General features: G+C 41.6%; 1 protein-coding gene across 1 annotated transcript in view; it reads left to right on the top strand.

The window, feature by feature from the left end:
- LOC137272155 (uncharacterized) overlaps nt 1-20,700 on the top strand; it is a 30,223-nt gene extending 9,523 nt beyond the window's left edge. Inside the window, exon 3 of the mRNA XM_067804509.1 lies at nt 19,328-20,700. Coding sequence (XP_067660610.1) covers nt 19,328-20,700 — 1,373 coding nt within the window. The remainder of the gene's footprint in view (nt 1-19,327) is intronic.
- The last annotated feature ends 1,714 nt before the right edge of the window (nt 20,701-22,414 follow it).

The following is a 22,414-nucleotide window of genomic DNA, read 5'->3' as shown; positions in this document are numbered from 1 at the left end:
GACTCGAACAGGATTTCAAATGACATGCAAATAGAAGTATCATGATTTCATGACTTTGGATATTTTGAACTTCCTTGTGCGGATGTAAATATTTTAGTCCTAAATATATTGAGTGATACATGATACTGATGAAAAGATCGTGCTATATAATTAGATTTGTGCTATCACTCTCCGTGTATATAGTTTCTGGTGTCAATAAAAGCATACCTCTGCAGATCTGTTGATCTTCATCATGTCCGTGGTCCTGTATGAGGAGTCTGAAACGTCGTCACGACAACCAACTTCTACAACAGGGTGATTTCCCACGCCAGGTTGGGAGACTGGGGTGGAAATTGATGGACTCGTATCGAGCTTCTTGAGACCCTCAATATCTCGCTGAGTATTTACTTTTAGCCATTACCTGTATTTCTCGTTATTTGTGCAAAACGGTATGACAGTTGTTAGATCACCATGTGGTTAATGCTATACTCCAGTCAGTCATTGCTGCACTGTCAGACCGGCAGTCGTCTACCCATGGAGGAAATATTCCCCACTAACAGAGGATGTCACGACATTTGTATACTGTTCATCCAGAGAAGGAAGGATATGGAGAGAAAAAGTTGGGCTTTCCTCCGTCAGCGCTGACAAATTCAGAACATGGAGATTCCTACCAGCGTTATGTGTAATGCACTTATCGGCGGGGTGCAAACCTTCTTTTAGGTTTCAGCTTGATGACAGTATCAAGTAGAGATGTGTGGTTTAACATGTCAAATTGGTTTATTCTCAAGTGTTTGTATGTTTTCTCCTTTCGTGTTAGTCATGGGTGTGATGGTCCTCGCCGTGTGTAAGAAAACTTGCTTGTGTTGTCAGCTTAACACGTACTCAACACCAGTCTTGCTGCGCCCAACACTCCGGTGATTGACTGGATCAGGATCATCGATCCACACAAATTATATATAATGGCATTCATGAGCCAAGTCACATGTTAGACCAACAATCGGTTTGAGAAGGCAGACCTATAGTTGTCTTCCAGTACAAACACTTTCAGTTTTTTCTGAAAATTTGGACATATTAGAGAACCTTGAGAATGTTTAGTTTGTCAACACGTGCTGAACGTGTCACAATACATAATAATCTTAATGCAACAATGACAGTATTTGATACTGTCGAGCCGCAGATTAGCAGTGTCTAATCCGGGAGATCACAGTAAGTATCAGTCACTGGGATGCTACACATTGATGATAACGCACCTAGTTGACTCCAATCTACATTCACTTATCTATTGATCTCCATGTATTGTTTTGCAACAAGGGGTGCATATATACCGATATACAATACATATATACCGACATATAATCGGGTAATTGAGACAGAAATGCAACAAAAGATGCTTTGCTCATTACGTAGATGAACTGAAGGAAGATTTCAAGGTCAGAGTGCAAGGTCAAACTATGCTACATGCCATAAGTGCGGGATATCGTGATCGGTGTAACGTTGTATACAGTAGTGTTACATTTGTAGTTCCTGAATTGATAGTCTATCACAGCCTACTCCCTGAATGTTGAGTAGCCGTCCATCCCGATACATAGCTTTTCAAAGACGATTGTATTTCACTATTGTGTACACCTCCTACATTAATCAGCACACGCTACAATATAATAGACGGTTCTTTTATCATCAGAAAGTGTGCTAAATATTACATGCTGAAGACATGTATTTAAATAGTGTATGTACTGATGATCAAAAAGGTTTGTGCTTGCTCACGATTTGATTAAACATTGTATTTCGTTCCATGGGAGCCTCTCTTTGCTGAAAATGTTGTCATAATTCATTTTTACTTTGTAACTATTGTTTGTTTCCCTAATGAGAGATATGGCCTTTACTGGATTGTTTTTTCCTTTGATTCTAAATATATAGAGTTACGTTTGCACTAATCTTCCTGATATATGTGTCAGGGAAGTGGTCAACTTCTTCTACATGTTTACATAGTGACGGTCACGCTCACGTTCACAAAACCTAGGAATCAGTATTTCAGTCTGTTCTTTCAAGAAGGAACATACTGGATTATCTATGCATCCGATTTTATCCAAACGCAATGTATTGTATAGCGATGGTGCAAAATAGTTTATTTTGAAACAAATGTTTGACTTAGTATTTTGTGTGTATCTATACGATGCTATGCTCCCATGTTTTCGTAAGTCCTTTGCAGAAATTTTGCCAAATATTTTGTTCATGTTGTAAGAGCTTCTTGCAAGGATAAGAGAGTAATATAGTTTATAAACTACAACTTCTTTATTACAAATGTTGCGAAGATATAGGTACCTATGATAACCGTTGTCAAGCAACGGGTTTTAAATTTAATTTTAAAAATACAACTTTTATAATTGAGATAAAAGTACTGTGTTGGAAAATAAGAGGTATATATTGAAATTATAATAACTCTAAATCTGAATTAAAACCGCAGGCATAGCGTAAGGTTTTAAATAATTTAGCGCTATTATAGTTTGGTTTTACACATGTGATTTCCAAACAGAGAACGTTTATCTCCATTTTACTATAACTGCGTTATTCAGATACAAAAAATACAAGCTGTCCTGGACAATCGGAGGCGCATAACGTGATTATCTACCTCTGCATGACTTTGATTAACCAAACACAATCTAGTATTTACAGAAGCCATGATGGAATTTCATATGTTTCTATAAATTCACTAAATGCACACTACTCATCTGTTTCATTTAACAGACCACAGACCACAGACCACAGACCACAGACCACAGACCACAGACCACAGACCACAGACCACAGACCACAGACCACAGACCATGCTCAGAAGTGTGTTATACTTCCTGAATAATACTTTCATCGACTGGCATGCTGGCTGAATATCACTTTGTGCCATGTTACAATATTATTTAAATATGCAACATTTAAAATTTGTCTGCGACCAGTCCACCTGTCGTGCGTTAAAACGTTTTATTACGATATCAGTCATGTCAGTAGTGTCAGTGGGTCCGTAGATATTAAGTATGTATATCACCACGATCCGTCTATACAAGTGTAGTCATCAGCATATAGATTCAGTATGCTCTTTAATATCTATCTTAACTCCATGTGACGTGTGACAATTATCCTTTATTAATATCAAAGTTACCCCACAAGGAACTTGGTCTCTTCTGGGTATCACGTGATTACGACTCTCACCTTGGTTACGTCATAATTTGAGACTCAAGCAAAGAGCCAAGGGATCATTCTACGACAGGTGTTCGCAACTCATAACAGGTATACGTGGCTTTTTGAGCGGTGGGTTGTTATATCCAGTGTTATATTTCATGTAGAGTCATCTCACTACAGTCTCATCACCATGGTGAGTTGACGAGGTCGATTGTCCTTGGTGCAATCCTTTTAGTTCGGAATTGTAGCTTTTAAACTTGATTTTCCACGTAGTGTCCGGCCTAAATGAATGGCAGTAGACCGTTATCTGATGTACCCATCCACCCTTCCGCTGCCTGCAGCTATGTTTACTCAGATCGTAAAGGTAATGTTCTCCCCTATTCAATCACAGCCCTCGCACTCAAATTCAATTAAACCTTAAGTTTCAGAAAACCAAAACGAGAGCAGTGACCTTTTTTCTCGAAAGCCTTCATTCAGTGAAAATTTGTTTCTGTATTAGGTGACGTTTGAAGGGCTACTGGAATAACGCCGGAACTTAAGTGTTCATTTTCTACTGCAGCATTCTCTGGTAGTCCTTTCAATTTCCTAACTTATCTTTGGAGGCCATTACGATGTCTATGTTCAATTTGCCTTTGCATGTTTGATGCAATTTATCAAGTCATATTAGAGATCGTAATTCGGACACTGGCAGAAAAATGTTATTGTTCCAGACGAAAACGCACTGAATTCACATAGACAGCTAGATTTAAAACACTAGACCCAATCATGCCCTTGGATTTACCTGTAAACTCTAATTGGCAGTCGTTGCATATACATCGCTCCTGCCAACGAGCGACGGGTGCATTCTGGAAGAACGGAATACATTCTATTCAGAAACGACCCGTTCGTTGTCTTCTCTCAGCGATTTGATACGTGCTGCTCCTTCAAAGAAGAATGAAAATGAAATCTAATTTAATATCTTCCACGTGCATTCAGGTTTACCAATTTCAAACTTTGTTTGGAAGAACAAATTTGGGTTAAGAAGCATCTGGCTCATGTTCGCGTATCTGCAGAGAAACAGAAGGTAATGGCTATTCAGCACTGATATGTAGCATCTGTTTAGCAAAAGACTCTCTAACATGACATTCTAAGTGTATCGTTTGCTGAAGATTCATGTTAGTTCATGGAATGTTAGCAAGGACACATCTCGATGAAAAACCTTCCACGCTAAGGTGTACCTGGAAAACAGCGTTTAGCGGGTCGTGAAATCAATGTTGACGAAGCACAAGACATTCCATTGTCTAGAGATTCTCAGTTCTCATATTGCTCTCATTGTAATACCTATCTTACAAAACACATGTGAATTTTTCATGAAACATACAATCATCAATATTCTGGCCTTCACTACACACAACCCGCCATGTTTTGGTGAAACCGCGAATAAGGCGGTACCCAAACATAGATCTTGTACTCCTGCCATGCCGAAGGAGGATTACACCTGTATGAGTTTCCCGCAGCGGGTCCTCCTCTAGAGCATTAGGGCCCCACGGTCATGTCGTTGAAAGATATAACGGCGGCTTTAATTGGTAAAATTATCTTTCCTGTACCTATTGAGAACACGGAGAAAGTGGATATAAGACACGACATATTCGCTGCCATTTGAAAAGACCTTATACGTTACTGTCTGTGTGATTCTTTTCATTCTTGCATCCATTCAGTGCATACTTTTGTCCACTGGTTCATGCTTCCAGCTGACATGGAATTAGAGTACCATGTGTACGAGTGACACTGGTGTGTAGTCCAAGAAACAAACCACAGTAACATGTTGCGAGTGAGAAAGCTATGCATTTTGGGAGCGATTGAGCGATCTGCTATTGGCCTTGAGCTTTCAGTCAGCGCTTTTTTACTATATAATCAAAATGCCATTTGTTGTTGGGACATATTAAATCATGCAAACAACACAGACTTGTTTGGAAGCACAGTTGAACAAGCACATCCCCCCGCCATGTCTTGACAACAGGACCAGTATGATAAATAATTAATTATGTTATTTACAGTTTCGTCTACAACCTCCACCACACACAACCCACCCTCAACAACCTCCACCACACACAACCCACCCTTAACAACATCCACCACACATAACCCACCCTCAACAATCTCCGTCATACACATCTTGTTTTGTATGTATTGCCTTATCAAGTTGCTTTCAAATAAAGGCAGTTACTGGTCTTATGTATATTTCAATTTTTCCTATAATTGGCCTGACGGGCCCACACAATATAAGCTATTAACACACAATAGCATATATTATATACGCATTCAATATTATATGTTATATATTCTTCCCATAACTGGACTCACAGGCCCACACAATATTATATATTAACAAGGGTTGCCACTGAACCAGTGAACCTGTGACACTTAATTTTCTATAATCATGCCTTTTTGCAAAATTCTCTGATGAATATACCTTCTTAGACAGTTATGTTGATTTCATTTACATTAATTCTTTTGGCATCGTTTTGGCATTTTTCCATAAATGTATGAACTGTTTTCATAAAAATAAATTATTTAATCTGAATACGTTCACGATGACTCTGTGTATCGATCCGCGCTACGATGTGTGAAATATGTACTTATTGTATCAATGTATCCTCCCAGCATCTATTAATCTTACAAACTAGCTGTCGCCCCCTCTACATTACCATTCAGACCGAACTAACTGACATGTGGCATTCAGAAGTATCAGTTTCAGTTTGAAATATTTACAAACATGACCCAGAATCTTAGGACTGACATTTCCAGGGTTCAGTACAAGTGCACCAAGCACTTAAACATCTGACAAGCCTGAGTGTTTCGTATAACATCCAGTCCAGGGCGCTGTATAGGGAATGAACTTTCCTTGGACGAGCATCAGGAACTGAAGAAAAGGAGAACATGTTGATGACGGGTGAAAGGCAGTTGCTGATCTGACTCATCAATGATGGCAAACTATGTCTACTTACCATGGCGGGTTGTTGGTGGTGGCTTGTTGTCGTCTCTCCATTCTGGTGGTCATGAAGACTCGTGATTAATAAATCACATGATCGATATAATTATCACAAGAAACCCACAATACCCTTTATTTTTATTAAGAAACACATGTTCTGCCATCGTATTTTATGTCACTGGATTGTCTGGTTCAGATACGACTGTTTACCGGCAGCCGGCAAATAGCTGTATGAGTGCCGGTTTAACATACAAACAACCATGTTGTGCAATACAAGTGTAGTCGCTTTTATCTGTATTACCGCTGTGAGTTCACTGACAAGGTGCTTGTCGGCCCCGTTCAGTTAGTTGCATAATCTACTTGTCATATGAACACTTGACGCAGAGTCACACATTGACGCTTTACTCAAATCTTTTGTTTCACATTTCAAGTTGGTCCATTTCGCCCAAGCAAAGAACTTTGAGCGTTGCAGTCCTTCTCCACAAACTGCACGGAAGCTCCTCGCAGTGGTCGTTCAGGGAGACTTCCCTTGAAACACTAAACCGACGATACCTGGACGTCAAGACTACAGAATTTCTGATTCAGGCATTATGTAAAAATCTCTTCTGGACTACTGTAATGCGCTTCTTGTCGGTATCCCAAATTATCGTATACACAAACTTCACAAGGTGGAGAATACTGCAGCCAGAGTGATGTCTCAGTCAGAGAAATCGGACCACATTACTCATATTCTTCACTCACTTCACTGGCTTCCAATCCACTACCGCATAACATATAAAATTCTACTCCTTGTTTACAAAAGTATACATGGTCTAGCTCCTCAGTACCTAAGTGATCTGTTCCACCGTTACACTGCTGTACGCACCCTCCGATCAAATGACAAGTGTCTTTTGACAGTTCCTGTGACTAGGACAAAACTTATGGTGAGAGGTGACTCTAGGCAACCGGCCCTCATCTATGCAGCAATCTGTCATCTCACCTCAGAACACAACCAGATTTGGCTGTTTTTAAATCAGATGTAAAGACTTGTCTTTTCGCTGAGGCATTTGAACTCTATGTGAAATCAATACCATCTTAGAGCCAAAGCACCTTTGAGCGGTTAACGGATATTGGCGTTTTACAATTGTATGTATGTATGTATGTATGTATGTATGTATGTATGTATGTACGTACGTACGTACGTACGTACGTATGTATGTATGTATGTATGAGCCTGTGCTGATTGGACATGGCACTTCACCCATAAACACACCATTAACATTGAGATGATATACTACATTCCGTGAATAACTGGGGAAGGCCTTCATAGCGGGTAATTAATTTCGACATGCCTCACAAATTTATCTGTACGAACAATGTACAATATTTCTGTCATGAGGACTCTTCATATTAATCATACACCTCCCTCCCGCATCCTTGTGTAGTGAGTGTGTGTAGTTTTACGCTACATTCAACAGTATCCAAGCTATATGGCAATGGTCTGTAAATAATCAATATTGGACCATACAGTCGAATGATCAACAGCATAAGCATCGATAAGAGCAAGTGGAATACGATGCCATGTGTCAACCAAACCATCGAGCCTTACTACCCGATCCTGTTAGTCGCCTCTTACTACAGGTACAGGTTACTAGTGATCAATTTTAACTGGGATCTTCACGGATGCCTCCGATTATAAGTTATATAATGTTGCCAGGCTCTGGTGACGGGCATGATTCATGTATGAGGGTGTCAGTACTCTTGTTTTGTCCAGTCAGTTTAAATGGAAAATGAAAACATGTAAGGACGGGTACACCCAACATAAATATTTTTTGTGAAATTGTGAGCCTTTAGCTCCGAGCTCCAGAATTTCTGAGTGTGTTTGTCCTTTATCTGTGTATCCTGGAGTTTGTCTAGCCTCCATATGTAGGTACACACAGACCTGACCTGCCATGAGATCGTCAACAACTTAAGTTAACTGTATGATACTCCTCCTTTTAACTTGCCACCTTTAGAAGCAGAATGCTACATTTGTTGAGTCCAACAAACCAATGTCACCGAAAAAACAATCGGCATTTGTTCTTGTCTTTTGTTCAGAGTGGATTCACCCTTGCGAAGACGTTCAATGTCATCTATGAGACAAGCAGCGTTGCAGCTTCTGGAGGTCTGTAATGGGGAGGTTTAATCATCTTTATTATTTGAAGCTTATTTGTCAACAACAACCCGAGCTCGCGAGGTCGCATATACTTTACAAGGTCTATTCAGATCCATACCCTTCCAGGCTTTAGTGCTGGACCACGGGGACATGTAATAATAGGCGTTTACTCACAATACACAGAGCGACTCTATAATACAATCTCTGCGGTGTTCGCGTCTTTATCCTTGACGTTTCAGTGGTCAGTGGTTCTTCAGGTTATGGAATCTCTTTCTGCCGATAATACAAACTGTTTTTTTTCTCTGGAATTACTTTCAAATTTTCTATGTCCTTTTGTTGAAAACGCAATATATTTATGCCTTTTTGTGATCAAGAGTGTACTGTCTCTCGTATATTCCGACCTCACGAATATTTATTATCTCAGATGTTCTTGAGGGACATGTCAGCGTGGACATTCTTACCTTCAGTGTATTGGTGTATTGAAAGCACCACGATTCAGTGTTTAATAGGTCAGGAGACCTCTAACTTGGGACAAACGATATATCGCAGCTCTAGATGCAACTCAATACAATCATTTCGTCATTTGGACCTGTCTACTGGGAGACGTTATTCTCCCGAGTGGGACAACGACTACATCAGGCAGTATCAAGTATGTGCATACTGAAATTAGTATATCAACCTTTAGTCTTTAGAACATAGAGAAGGCGTGGCATGCCCTGATGCTTTCAAACTCATATAATATTGTTGTATTATTAATGAGTCTCTATCGTTCTTGCTGAATGATATAGTTCCAGCGTTTCAGAAGTTTCAAACAGACGTGCAGCAGTATTGTCTTTGACACAAAACACTACCACATCACCATCCAAACTGCCACAGACTAGGCTACATCTCTGATCTCGGGAGACATGTGTTCCTCACGCCTGTTTGTCAATGCGATTGGTGATATGTTGAAATATTGATATGAAAGGCGGGAGAATAAGTGCATCTACGCCCAACACGTATTACTTGCAAATGACACTTACTATTAACATCGTCGCGAACGTTTTTACCTTCCATTAGGTGATTAAATGTCAGTCAGAGCGTCTTGTCAAATGTAATGAGCTGGTGTCTTTTTGTTGATTCCAACCTGAATACAATCGCTTCAAAGAACCAAGTCATCTAATTTTGCATAATAGGTAGCGCAGCGTCCTAGGTGTGTATTCCTTTCTTGCCTATTGGTGACTCCCACGTGACCGCTCATAGAAACACCAAGTCCGCGCATTCTTATGCATATTTCAATGCGTTTAATAAATCAGATAGGACTTAACTATACGTGAAACTGTCAACTCAAGCTGAAGAGATTTGTATTTTGGAAGATTTCAGTGGCAGGGGTTAGACATGATACCACAGAATACTGAATAACGTCTTGGGAAGATGTATATGAGAGTTTGCTGTATCAGGCCAAAGTCAGAAACAGATTCGTGTTTTGTATCCTTTGATCAAACTACCAAAATCAGATTGTTCCATCATAGTTCTATTTATTTATTTATTTATTTATTTATTTATTTATTTATTTATTTATTTATTTATTTATTTATTTATTTATTTATTTATTTATTTATTTATTTATTTATTTATTTTGTTTTTGTTTTGTTTGGGTTTTTTCTTTTTGTTTTTTTGGTGGGGGAGGTTGGTTTGGGCTAGTTTGTTATTTTTTGTTTGTTTGTTATTTTTTGTTTGTTTGGGGTTTTTTTTTTTGCTTGTTTGTTTTCTGTTTGTTTGGGCTTTGGTCTTTTGTTGTTGTTGATGTTTTGACATCACCGGTGGGATTTTATCGAGGCTAACCGAATATCCCACAAAAGCCTGCAGTCACGCAAAATCATCGTAAGTATTATGTTTTGACAAGTTGAGTACACCCCGTCATGTGTCACTAGTGCTTGGGGTACGGCTCAGGACTTTCAATTTTCCACTAGTCTCAGGACGCCAACCTGCGTTTTCCTTTGACGGTTAAGTTCTATGTGTAATTAGGGTTGCAGATAATCAACTCAAGATGTAAACTCGTCGCACAAGGTGATCATATAGCAGCTCACATTACAATAACAATATGCAGGGTGCTAATATTGAACATTGTTTATATCTTTGGAATAAGTAACTGTGGAACGCCCAATAGATTCACGCATTCATGGCAAAAGCAGCACCTAGATCTGCGATTCATCCCTACATTTCGCACAAGTTGTTGCCGGGTCCACGTACAGAGTCAGCAAGAGAAAACGAGAGTGGATGTCTTGGATATGTACTGTATAAGACTAGGTCCACTGCATAAACAACGAATGGCATCGATGACCACTGCAAACAACTCGGAGAATGACCAGTGTCTGGGAGGAGGGAGATCTGCACAGTTCACATGGGCCACGAACTCACAACCACCTGGAAAGGTGGCATTAACGTCTGAAGAGATGAGCCGCACCCAAACATCTTCGAGATCGTGTCGTTCCTTCACGAAAACAGACCAACACGCAAAACAAGCTGGTCCAGTAGACTGCTGGCCAGATGCGTCCGACAGGATGACGTCCGTCACCCACGTCGGACAACGAACACTGTCCCATAAGTTTGCTGACTCCCACTTGTTAAACTAGGGTTAAATCTGTGGATCAATCACTGTGAAAGACGCGTGCTGTATGTGTCATGAATACGCATCGGATATGAGATGTATTTATTAAGAATATGCATTTACTTATGCAAACCGTTGTAAAAATAAATCGGTAAAATCTGTCAACTGAGTATGTTGATGAGTGCTCTAAATATGGAAAAAGACTGGTAAAAATATTAACTGTGACCGTCTTCTCATTGGGTGTGCTCTCATCCGCATAATCCGGATTATCCCCTCCTAACAACACGTTGATCCCCAACTGTACCCATAATCTGTCACTAATAGTCTCCGGACGCCGATAGTTGTTTTTCACTGAGCCGTGAAGCTCGGTCGAAAGGTCGCTTGAACCGTGCTGGGTATAACCGGGTTTGCGTTCGAATTTAAATACAAGCAAGCACCAAGGTGGTATTCTCTAGCTAAAGTAAAAACATCCGAAGCTTTACTTTGACGTTAGGTAATCACACTAGTAGCATCGCGATGCCTGGTTTAATTATCATGGAGTCCCTGTGTAAGAAAGGAGTCTTTCAGAGAGTTAACGTTGTATCATTGGTACAATGTTGTTTGATGTATTGTGCAGCAGGCTGCACATAGCAATGTACCATGATTATGATACGTCTCAATGAGTTCAAAGAGTACTACGGTCAATCATCATTATAGTCATGTCAAGTCGCGAATTGCGGGGTGATAGCTCACTTGACAAGAGGTATGACTTTCCAACCCACTCACAACACAGCACCTGAGTAAAATAAACAAGGAGTTTATTACACCACGGTCACGGGATCATTTTTACATGATCATTCAATAGTAATATGTTACAATAATAGTTATCAATCAGCTGTCAAAGAACATAAACACCATACGTAGATTCGTTATACGATATACATTCAAAAGTATGTACCGTAATGTCATTTTAAATGCATTACACATGAAGCCAGGGTGAGTTTATACTCTCTACATTGTACAGTTACAACACAGCGTAGTATTCGCAATGTAATACAGAAGATAAAATATCCGATACATTTAATACAACATCTACACCAAACAAGGTAGAGTTAATCACTAAGTAACTGAGTACTACATTTAGAGACGTCACGTTCCACATAGCCCTAACGGTTGACATCTACTGGAGATTATGGTTAATATAGAATTGCAATGGTAAACATAAGTCGAAAAAGAAAAAAGTAAAGTTACATACTTGAGTGGATTTACTAGACAGCCACCCCCTGATTTGTGACTGTCATCCGTATTACATACCTATTCCAGCTATCGCAGATAATCGCCTTTACAGATAAAACTTGCGATAACGTTGTTATTGTAAACTTGAGATTATGTCATTGAGATGGCCCAAGGCATCGATGGCCAGTCGTGAGTATGCCGCGAAGGTATACGTGGCACGCACGTGATTTGACCAGCGTGAACTACAAACGGCCTTAAAGACAGATGCATGCCTTGCACCGTGGTTCTGTCAGTTGTAGAGATACTTCTTGGGGGGGGGGGGGGGGGGGGAGAGAGGAGGGGGCATAGAGCGTCAATCCACTCTCGATCAGATGTTGTTTAACATTTAAGGTTACATCATTGAAGAACTCAGTGAAGCTTCAGGGAGATTTATAACCGACACGTGGAGGTAATTCCAAATCTCACATATCCGAGGGAATTCCTTAGTTTGCCATACGTTCGCGAATTATTTCAGGTGAACACATAACTAGACGTAGCAGATGTTTGTGACTGGTGCAGGTGGGGCAGGATACGTTCACCTTTCCGCGAACACCTTTTATCGTCACTATTTCACAGTGATCCATAAACACATGCTCTGTCATCATATCACATGGTGTCAATCACTGGATTGTTTGGTTCAGACCCGATTTATTTACAAGCAACATTATGCAGCTGTAATACTGCTGAAATAAATATCCGCTCACAATAAAGTCACTATTTGACAACTGACTGTGCTTTTGGCAGAGATTTCTTCTGGATGTGAATACGGTTTTCTCGCCTCTATTAACATAGTGGTTTTCCGGATGTTTCACGATCTCTTCTTTTACAGCGTAATTACACACTACTGATCATTCAACATTTACTGTGTGCATATTTTGCATTTCTCAAACAACACTCATGTGCTTACAAGACAAGAGATACATAAAGGATAACCTAAACAAAACAATCATAACAAGCTTGACCACACATCGACTGAGCAATGCTCGAGTGCAACCGCTCAATATTGATATGTAGAGTTACACTGTGCCCCCATTTAAAAGTGTAACCACATATCACACTAGTTTCATTCCATGTGTAGAGCTACTCTACTCAACGACTCCATATGATCTCGGCACAGAAATCTGCGCACGTCTTAACAAGCACAAAGAGATATTCCCTGGTCTAAACTCAAGATGATTTGTGAGTAAAAGTGTGAAATCCATTTGAGGAAACAGTTCCTTCCACTTCGACTGGGATCCTCTGGCTCCGTCGTGTGGAGGACTTCAGAGGACGATACTTGATGCCCGGCTTGCTGTGCAGCGTTATGGGGATACAAAAACTACTGGTCGGCTTGTACTGAGATGTGTGTTAGTGGGATATCCATGTTCAACTGCTAAATGGCCAGCTCCACACAATCATCGGCTTGCGGTCCGACGTGCAAGACGCTTTTAAATACACGTATCTTGAACGTAACACTAAACGGCATTTAAACTCAAAACATTTGGATGTCATGAGGGTGAATCGCTGGGTGAGACAGTAGTTTCAGCATATTATGAAAGAAAGCTAGGTGGTACAATTTACGAAAATGTAACAAGATAGTACAGAAATACTGCTCGACTGATAGTGGGACGTAAGTTGAAAAGACGACATAGTAAGAAGCAGAACGAAAACTTTCCAACAGACAATTTTCTGATTATGTTCAGCAATATCCCACCAGTTCCAAAGTTTAGTTATATTGTTAGTTGTATATCATAACATTTGAGATGCAGTCGACATTATATCGTCTTTTCATAAATATTTTAAAGAGCCTCAGGCGGCACTTGCTAAAACGCTCTGTGATTGAGGTTACAACGTTGAAGTAATATTTAATAAGAGATATGTGGAGGATATGCTCGATATCCGATACGACGCTGACAACAATCACCATAATGGTTGCCATTTCATGTGAGCGATTGCCAACCCATTGTCCACTCTACTAGTGTTCATTAATTTCTAATGGATGTGCAAATGCTTTCGTCGCTTCTTGTTTAAGAGTAAATCAACAATTCACACGTGTCATCGGTTCCCAGTTCCGCATATCGATACTTATGTTGATGATCACTGGATTGTCTGGTCCAGACTCGATTACATACAGACATTTACATTTAAAGACCTCCGACACATAGGTGGAATGTTGCTGAGTGCGGCGTAAAATTTAATTCTCTCACTCACCATACCGTGGTCCAGGTCTGAAAGTAGTACACAGTGTTGGAAGAAACAGTATTCTGTTGATGTGTTAATATTCGGTACACGTATAATCGACACAGACAGAGACAGAGAGACGGATTGATAAAGGAACAAGTCCCAAAATGTAGTGTAGGCCTGGTCAATAAGTTGCCATCCATTATATTCTAACATGCTTCTTTTTCATCCATTCCCATGCATACCTCAGCCCCACAACACAACGACGGTCCCTGTGCGCACCTCAGCCCCACAACACAAATACGATCCCTGTGCACACTTCAGCCCCACAACACAACGACGGTCCCTGTGCACACCTCAGCCCCACAACACAAATACGACCCCTGTACACACCTCAGCCCCACAACACAACGACGGTCCCTGTGCACACCTCAGCCCCACAACACAAATACGATCCCTGTGCACACCTCAGCCCCACAACACAAATACGATCCCTGTGCACACCTCAGCCCCACAACACAAATACGATCCCTGTGCACACCTCAGACCCACAACACAACCACGGTCCCTGTATCTGACACATAACCATTGTACATCCATTCTGTTTTATCATTCCCACTTTTTCTGCCCGTCAGACAATGTGTCTGTATGGTGAAGGGAAGGGAAGGGATAAAAATATTACATTTCATGTTCTCAGTAGATTGTGATTCAGTGTGCTTCCAAAGTCACGTGACAGTAATTAACGCGCTATGGAATGTACATTCTTATCGAGTGACGACATCCGTTTACACAGTCGGCATATTGCCATGTCACGACATCATATGGACATCCAGTTTGGGACTTCTCCCCTGACCCTTTAACATATGATCTAAAATGCCATTACATGTAACACCGTATCACAATAATTACCAGCAACATCGAGCCTCGCTGGCGGCAGATGAGCAACAGACACACAGAATATACAACCGTTGTTCAGTTTAAAATATCATCTGTAATCTATAAGCTGGTGACAAGTAACATCCTCTAATGGGTATGTGATGTATCAAATCCTTCAGTATAAACCTTATCGGAAAGTATGTAACGGTTTTGCTGTTTATCGTAAGCCTTATGGGTCGTTAGTGGAATCAATCAATTGTTTGCTCTTAATGTTACTTAGGGTAACGGTTGCTGATAAAAGTCCCAGCTATGGATGTGTTGACGTGGATGTGTTGACAGCGTCCCAATGTGACACATGCTCCACCATGTACAGCAATGTCATCTGCTACATTGGCCAGTCAATATAGATGACAACACAATGCTACACTGATAATTTAATTTGTTTTGCTTCCCCCCATCTCATAAATAAAAATATGCATATTTAAATTTAACGGGTTGGTCTTTTTCCCCACGAGAGCCTGTTTCGCGCTGTTTGTATTCAGACACCCTTGACAATATTGATTGGACTTTCGAGGTTTTAATAATATAATATATTTCTATTAATTATTCATAGAGACGAGAATAATGTTGAACACTTGGCATCAAACATGAACTTTAAAATATAGAATTAGATATCTAGTTGCACGCCACAACTGACATCACTTTCTAAATGTTATTTGCAAGTATAAATGCTTTGATTATATTTTGATAATTTGGTTTTAATGTGTATACGTGAGTATACAAAACATATTAATACTACGCCTCAAATTTAACTTCATGTAACTTTCATTTCTTTTTTCCTATCTTTCCATATCGCCATTCCTCGATGTCTTCACTATCTCCCTCTATCCCTCCATATCGACATTCCTCGATGTCCTCACTATCTCCCTCTATCCCTCCATATCGTCATTCCACGATGTCTTCACTATCTCCCTCTATCCCTCCATATCTCCATTCCTTGATGTCCTCACTATCTCCCTCTATCCTCCCATATCGCCATTACACGATGTCTTCACTATCTCCCTCTATCCTTCCATATCGCCATCCCTCGATGTCCTCACTATATCCCTCTATCCCTCTATCCCTCCATATCGCCATTTCTCGATGTCCTCACTATCTCCCTCTATCCCTCCATATCGACATTCCTTGATGTCCTCACTATCTCCCTCTATCCCTCCATATCGACATTCCTTGATGTCCTCACTATCTCCCTCTATCCCTCCATATCGCCATTCCTCGATGGCCTCACTATCTCCCTCTATCCCTCCATATCGCCATTCCTCGATGTCCTCACTATCTCTCTATCCCTCCATATCGCTATTCCTCGATGTCCTCACTATATCCCTCTATCCCACCACCCCCGATGTCCTCACTGTCTCCAGACTATAATAGCCACCCCTGTCCGTATCGTCTCTCTCTATAGCCACTTCTATTAAATACCGACTCCGGCAGCTAAACAGCTTGAGCCCTCATCTAGCACCACCATGCATAATAAATGTATGCATCTCAGTCAAGGTGTTGTCACTGATCCAGTCTACCCACAAGTAAGAAGCAGGCGACTGGCTCAGTATTGACACAATCTGTTCCTCAAATTCAGTTCTCCACTAAACGATCTTATTAGAACTCTTTTGTAAACAGAGGCTTTGTAATTGATTCCGCAAATAAAACATTTTCTTAATAATATCTTTTTAACAGATTTGTAAAAAGACTACTCTTCACATTCTAGGTAATCATTCGGTTAGCTTTCACCATTCTAATTTCCTCAGACAAGAAAGTGTGTGAATGCTGAAGGTGTTTGTTATTCTGTCAGATGACCGATGCTAAGCCTCTAACCTAATTTGTAGCCAACTGCTCTTCAGTCTTGTGCTTAAATCAGGCTAAATTGAATACCAGGCTGAGTGAATGTGTTTGAACACGATCTGTGGAAAACACAGTGTGTAAAGTCTGCTGTCAATGAAGAGTCCATCCCCCTTGTAATGTAAGCCAGATGAACCTGTCTTTTGAAAACGGTATTTCGGAAAAGCAATCATCATTGGCCGATTAATCATCTTCGCAACCGTTTAAAAAAAGTGTTTTAATCACATGTTTCTTAACAACTAATCATTTTTGATCGATATGATGCATTTCAACTGAATATTCAGATAAATAAATGCTTGATACGAGAAGCCAGTGACGACACGACTGTGCCAAAAGCACTATTTATCTTGCACAAATTTCAAATATCTCCCTGGGGGTTTCAAGTACGGCAAGTCTTTAACTGGGCTAAACAGATGTCACATATCGCGTCTGTTTTAACACAAATAATGCGGTTATCATGTGAAGTAGGTCTATATACAGAAGATGGAAATACACTGACATTTCTCTTTGATCCCAGCACACTAGCAAGGCCTTCCTTTCAGTCTTGTCCGTTTTTGGACAACCGTTCTTGTTATGTGCACATGAGTGATTGAATGCGCGCGTGCATGTGTGTTTCTCTCTCTCTCTCTCTCTCTCTCTCTCTCTCTCTCTGTGTGTGTGTGTGTGTGTGTATGTGTGTACAGAAGACCCATCGATATATCCAGTCATCAGTCCCACTGAGTTAGCCTGACAGTTTTATGCCAGCAGTCATACGCTGTTACGCGGTCGGTCATATGTCCACAGGATTGTTAATCTGTCGTCAACACACTGAAATATAAAGACGAACTAAGGATTTGTTCGCTGAATATCCAATTGAAGCAAAGCGCCAGTGTTGTGTCCCAGCATATCCTCTTTACTTGCATGTACATTAATATTTCGCGTTGATACTTGATACAGTTGCATTTTGCCCGTTCTCGTCGGTAGTCGGTTACATAGTTTTAGCTTCTGTAAATAATAGAAATTAATATTTTTAAAGAACCTCTTACAATCTCTGTGGGCTTTTGTTTTGGGGTATCAAAGTTTCAAGGTATTTATTTACTACCGCAACAAGATCAGCGCCAACTCCTTGCATCTAATCATATGCCCCAGATCAGTTAAATCGCTATAATAATTCGTCATGGTATTTCAAAAAGAAATAAAATCTCGATTAATTCTGTGTAATAGTTTGGCTTCTTGTTTCCATTATGTTTCATTAAACATCTGAACATATATTTCTCTCTCCACGTTGTATTCTGATGCTGACAAAGGGTGGAATCATGACTCAGGGTCTTCACGCCATCTTGTCTTAAGCTTTTGCAGCACATCTACACAATTTGCCGCATCGTCATTAGAAATGAGTTAAACATCCTGCCTGTCAGTCAATCGGTTAGCCAACAATTTCGTGATGCCTTTGTGACGTTCATTCAATATGCGGGGTCGGAAGGATAGCCAGGTGGTTAAAGACCCGGGTTTAATTCCGACATGTGTTCAACCTGTGCAGGCTATGTATGGCATCAGCTAGCGTTCTGTTGCTAGCCAAGCGTGGACACAGGGGTCTGAATTTTACACAGATGAAGCTGTAAGGACAGACTTAGATTAATACACGAATTTTAAACAATACAGATAAAATTATACAATTTATGCAATAGCATATCATGATACGCGAAATAAATAAAACATAACTTAAATTATACAAATTAAACAATAATTAAACAAGATTGAATGTCTGCGACTTGAAACACAAATTCAAAGCTTTTGCACAGTAATTTTATTTGGATGTGAAAAACAGCAAACCAAACCATCTGCATTTTGATAATAGAACAATGAAGGTCTTACGCCACATGTAATCAGCTTCTACTCTGTAATTCCTACAATCACATTTTAAAATGGATTTTCTCGTGGAGTTAATCAGGATTTTGGATACAACTAACATCGGGAAGAAACGACTTAGTTACAAAGTTTATGATACACATCAGTCTCACAGTCGGGTCAAGCAGCTACAGCGTGATCCATAGAGTTTCATACTGCACCATTAATTCCAGCGTCAGTAACTCCTGGACACGACAGGAAATGCCACGACGTGATGTACGACTCCAGCTACCACCACACAACAACCACGAGGAATGCAGCACACAACAACCACGAGGACTGCAGCACACAACAGCCACGAGGAGACGTTTCCTTCTGTGATAAAGGTTTCTAACATTCTGACAATGTTAGATCCTCTGGCATTTGATGATCATGCTGACATGAACAAACTTTGAAATTTACAAAGGACATGTAGCACACAACAGCCACGAGGACTGCAGCACACAACAGCTACGTGGACTGCAGCACACAACAGCCACGAGGACTGCAGCACACAACAGCCACGAGGACTGCAGCACACAACAGCTACGTGGACTGCAGCACACAACAGCCACGAGGACTGCAGCACACAACAGCCACGAGGACTGCAGCACACAACAGCCACGAGGACTGCAGCACACAACAGCCACGAGGACTGCAGCACACAACAGCCACGAGGACTGCAGCACACAACAGCCACGAGGACTGCAGCACACAACAGCCACGAGGACTGCAGCACACAACAGCCACGAGGACTGCAGCACACAACAGCCACGAGGACTGCAGCACACAACAGCCACGAGGACTGCAGCACACAACAGCCACGAGGACTGCAGCACACAACAGCCACGAGGACTGCAGCACACAACAGCTACGTGGACTGCAGCACACAACAGCCACGAGGACTGCAGCACACAACAGCCACGAGGACTGCAGCACACAACAGCCACGAGGACTGCAGCACACAACAGCCACGAGGACTGCAGCACACAACAGCCACGAGGACTGCAGCACACAACAGCCACGAGGACTGCAGCACACAACAGCCACGAGGACTGCAGCACACAACAGCCACGAGGACTGCAGCACACAACAGCTACGTGGACTGCAGCACACAACAGCTACGAGGACTGCAGCACACAACAGCCACGAGGACTGCAGCACACAACAGCTACGTGGACTGCAGCACACAACAGCCACGTGGACTGCAGCACACAACAGCTACGTGGACTGCAGCACACAACAGCCACGAGGACTGCAGCACACAACAGCCACGAGGACTGCAGCACACAACAGCTACGTGGACTGCAGCACACAACAGCCACGAGGACTGCAGCACACAACAGCCACGTGGACTGCAGCACACAACAGCTACGTGGACTGCAGCACACAACAGCCACGAGGACTGCAGCACACAACAGCCACGAGGACTGCAGCACACAACAGCTACGTGGACTGCAGCACACAACAGCTACGAGGACTGCAGCACACAACAGCCACGAGGACTGCAGCACACAACAGCTACGTGGACTGCAGCACACAACAGCCACGTGGACTGCAGCACACAACAGCTACGTGGACTGCAGCACACAACAGCCACGAGGACTGCAGCACACAACAGCTACGAGGACTGCAGCACACAACAGCTACGTGGACTGCAGCACACAACAGCCACGAGGACTGCAGCACACAACAGCCACGAGGACTGCAGCACACAACAGCCACGAGGACTGCAGCACACAACAGCCACGAGGACTGCAGCACACAACAGCCACGAGGACTGCAGCACACAACACATAGTCAAACGGAGTATATGAAACATATTCTTCTACCATGTCATTAACAGAACAACAATCGCAGTATCACAATTGTAATTATCTAACCATGACAAGGCTAAGTCCAATGCCGTGATAGCGCTAGATTATGATATCGTCATCAATGCTAGCTCACACAAACACTCACTCACTCCAAATGTGGAAACTATAGCATTAGCTGTGCCTTGTTTTCATAACATTTGCATGTTTTACATCAGTGGGACTGTTTTTCGTTCAATGTGTTTTCACTCCACCAATTATCCTGCGGAGATTGGAAGCAATCTTCATAATGTTGTTTTTTCCGTGAATCATAGTTCTTGCATGAGTTATGTCATCTTCGTCTGATCACCCCTTTCACAGGTGTTAATACGATTACATTTGTGTGAACGAGGTGATCATTAATATCCCAAGCTCATCCTCATCTGAGAGGAGGCGTTTGCCGTTTTGCTGTTCCGGAGATTAACATCTGGTGAGGATAATGCTTTGGACATTTATTAAACTGGTTTTCATCGACGTTCAAAACCAAATAAATGAGTTCATTATCTCCAAAGGTTGAGAAATGCTCGTGCTATACATTGACAAATATTACAGAACAGATGCCGGGAGGGAGAGGGGGTGGGATGGGGGTGGGGGGTTGTGTTGAATTGATTTGCCTCGTCACTGTGTGGGAGCAACATCATTCAAATTGTTTATCATGTAAGATCGATATATCTGGTTGTTAGGGACAGTTAGTTTCGTTACAAAGCATTCTGCAAAAACTGCTTCCTTTTTGTTTGTTTTGTTTGTTTTATACACCTTGTCCACATGAGCTAAAAGGGTAACCCCGTCAGCAAGCTGACAAGATAAGGATGTCATCTGCGGGATGACTCCAAGCCCTGCCACACAAGAACGACAGGTCGTGGGATATTCAACAAGCCCAGATGAAGCCAGAGTTGTGGCTGGACGTTCATAAGGTCATAGTAGGACAGTCCGAGTGTACCGTGTCTGAGACTCGGAAGTGCGAGAATGCACAGAAGCCACGTCCCGGGTCGCATTGCTGTATGTTGAGGCTTATTTTGTTCAAATTTGATATGAACGCGCTCAGCCCCACGTTGGGCACAAATGTGGCGGCTGGGATTCGAACGACGGACCTTCTGATACGAGTCGGACGCCTTGTTCACATGACCAAAAAGGTTACCCCCGCCCGCAAGCTGACAAGGTAAGGGTGTCATCTGTGGGATGACTCCACGCCCTGCTACACAGTAAAGGAACTGTTATCTGTGGGATGACACCACGCCCTGCTACATAGTAAAGGAACTGTTATCTGTGGGATGACTCCACGCCCTGCTACATAGTAAAGGAACTGTTATCTGTGGGATGACTCCACGCCCTGCTACATAGTAAAGGAACTATTATCTGTGGGATGACTCCACGCCCTGCTACACAGTAAAGGAACTGTTATCTGTGGGATGACTCCACACCCTGACACATAATAAAGGAACTGTTATCTGTGTAATGTTATGTTGGCATTACCACCAGCAGAAGATTAACTTGCTAGTGTGTACTTATCCTTACATTGCATCTAACTTTGTAACCGTAAGTTAACATATAAGGAGAATTAAAATATTTGACACGAAAACCATCATCTTCTGTTTTTACTAAATATATTTCCTTGCTTGCACGTGGATATTGCGGCTAAGGGATTAGTAATTATTTGCATC

Source organism: Haliotis asinina, chromosome 2 (assembly GCF_037392515.1).
Source record: "Haliotis asinina isolate JCU_RB_2024 chromosome 2, JCU_Hal_asi_v2, whole genome shotgun sequence".
Lineage (NCBI taxonomy): Eukaryota > Metazoa > Mollusca > Gastropoda > Lepetellida > Haliotidae > Haliotis > Haliotis asinina.
The sequence above is the reverse complement of the archived record's forward strand: the minus strand, read 5'-3'. Positions and strand labels throughout refer to the sequence as shown.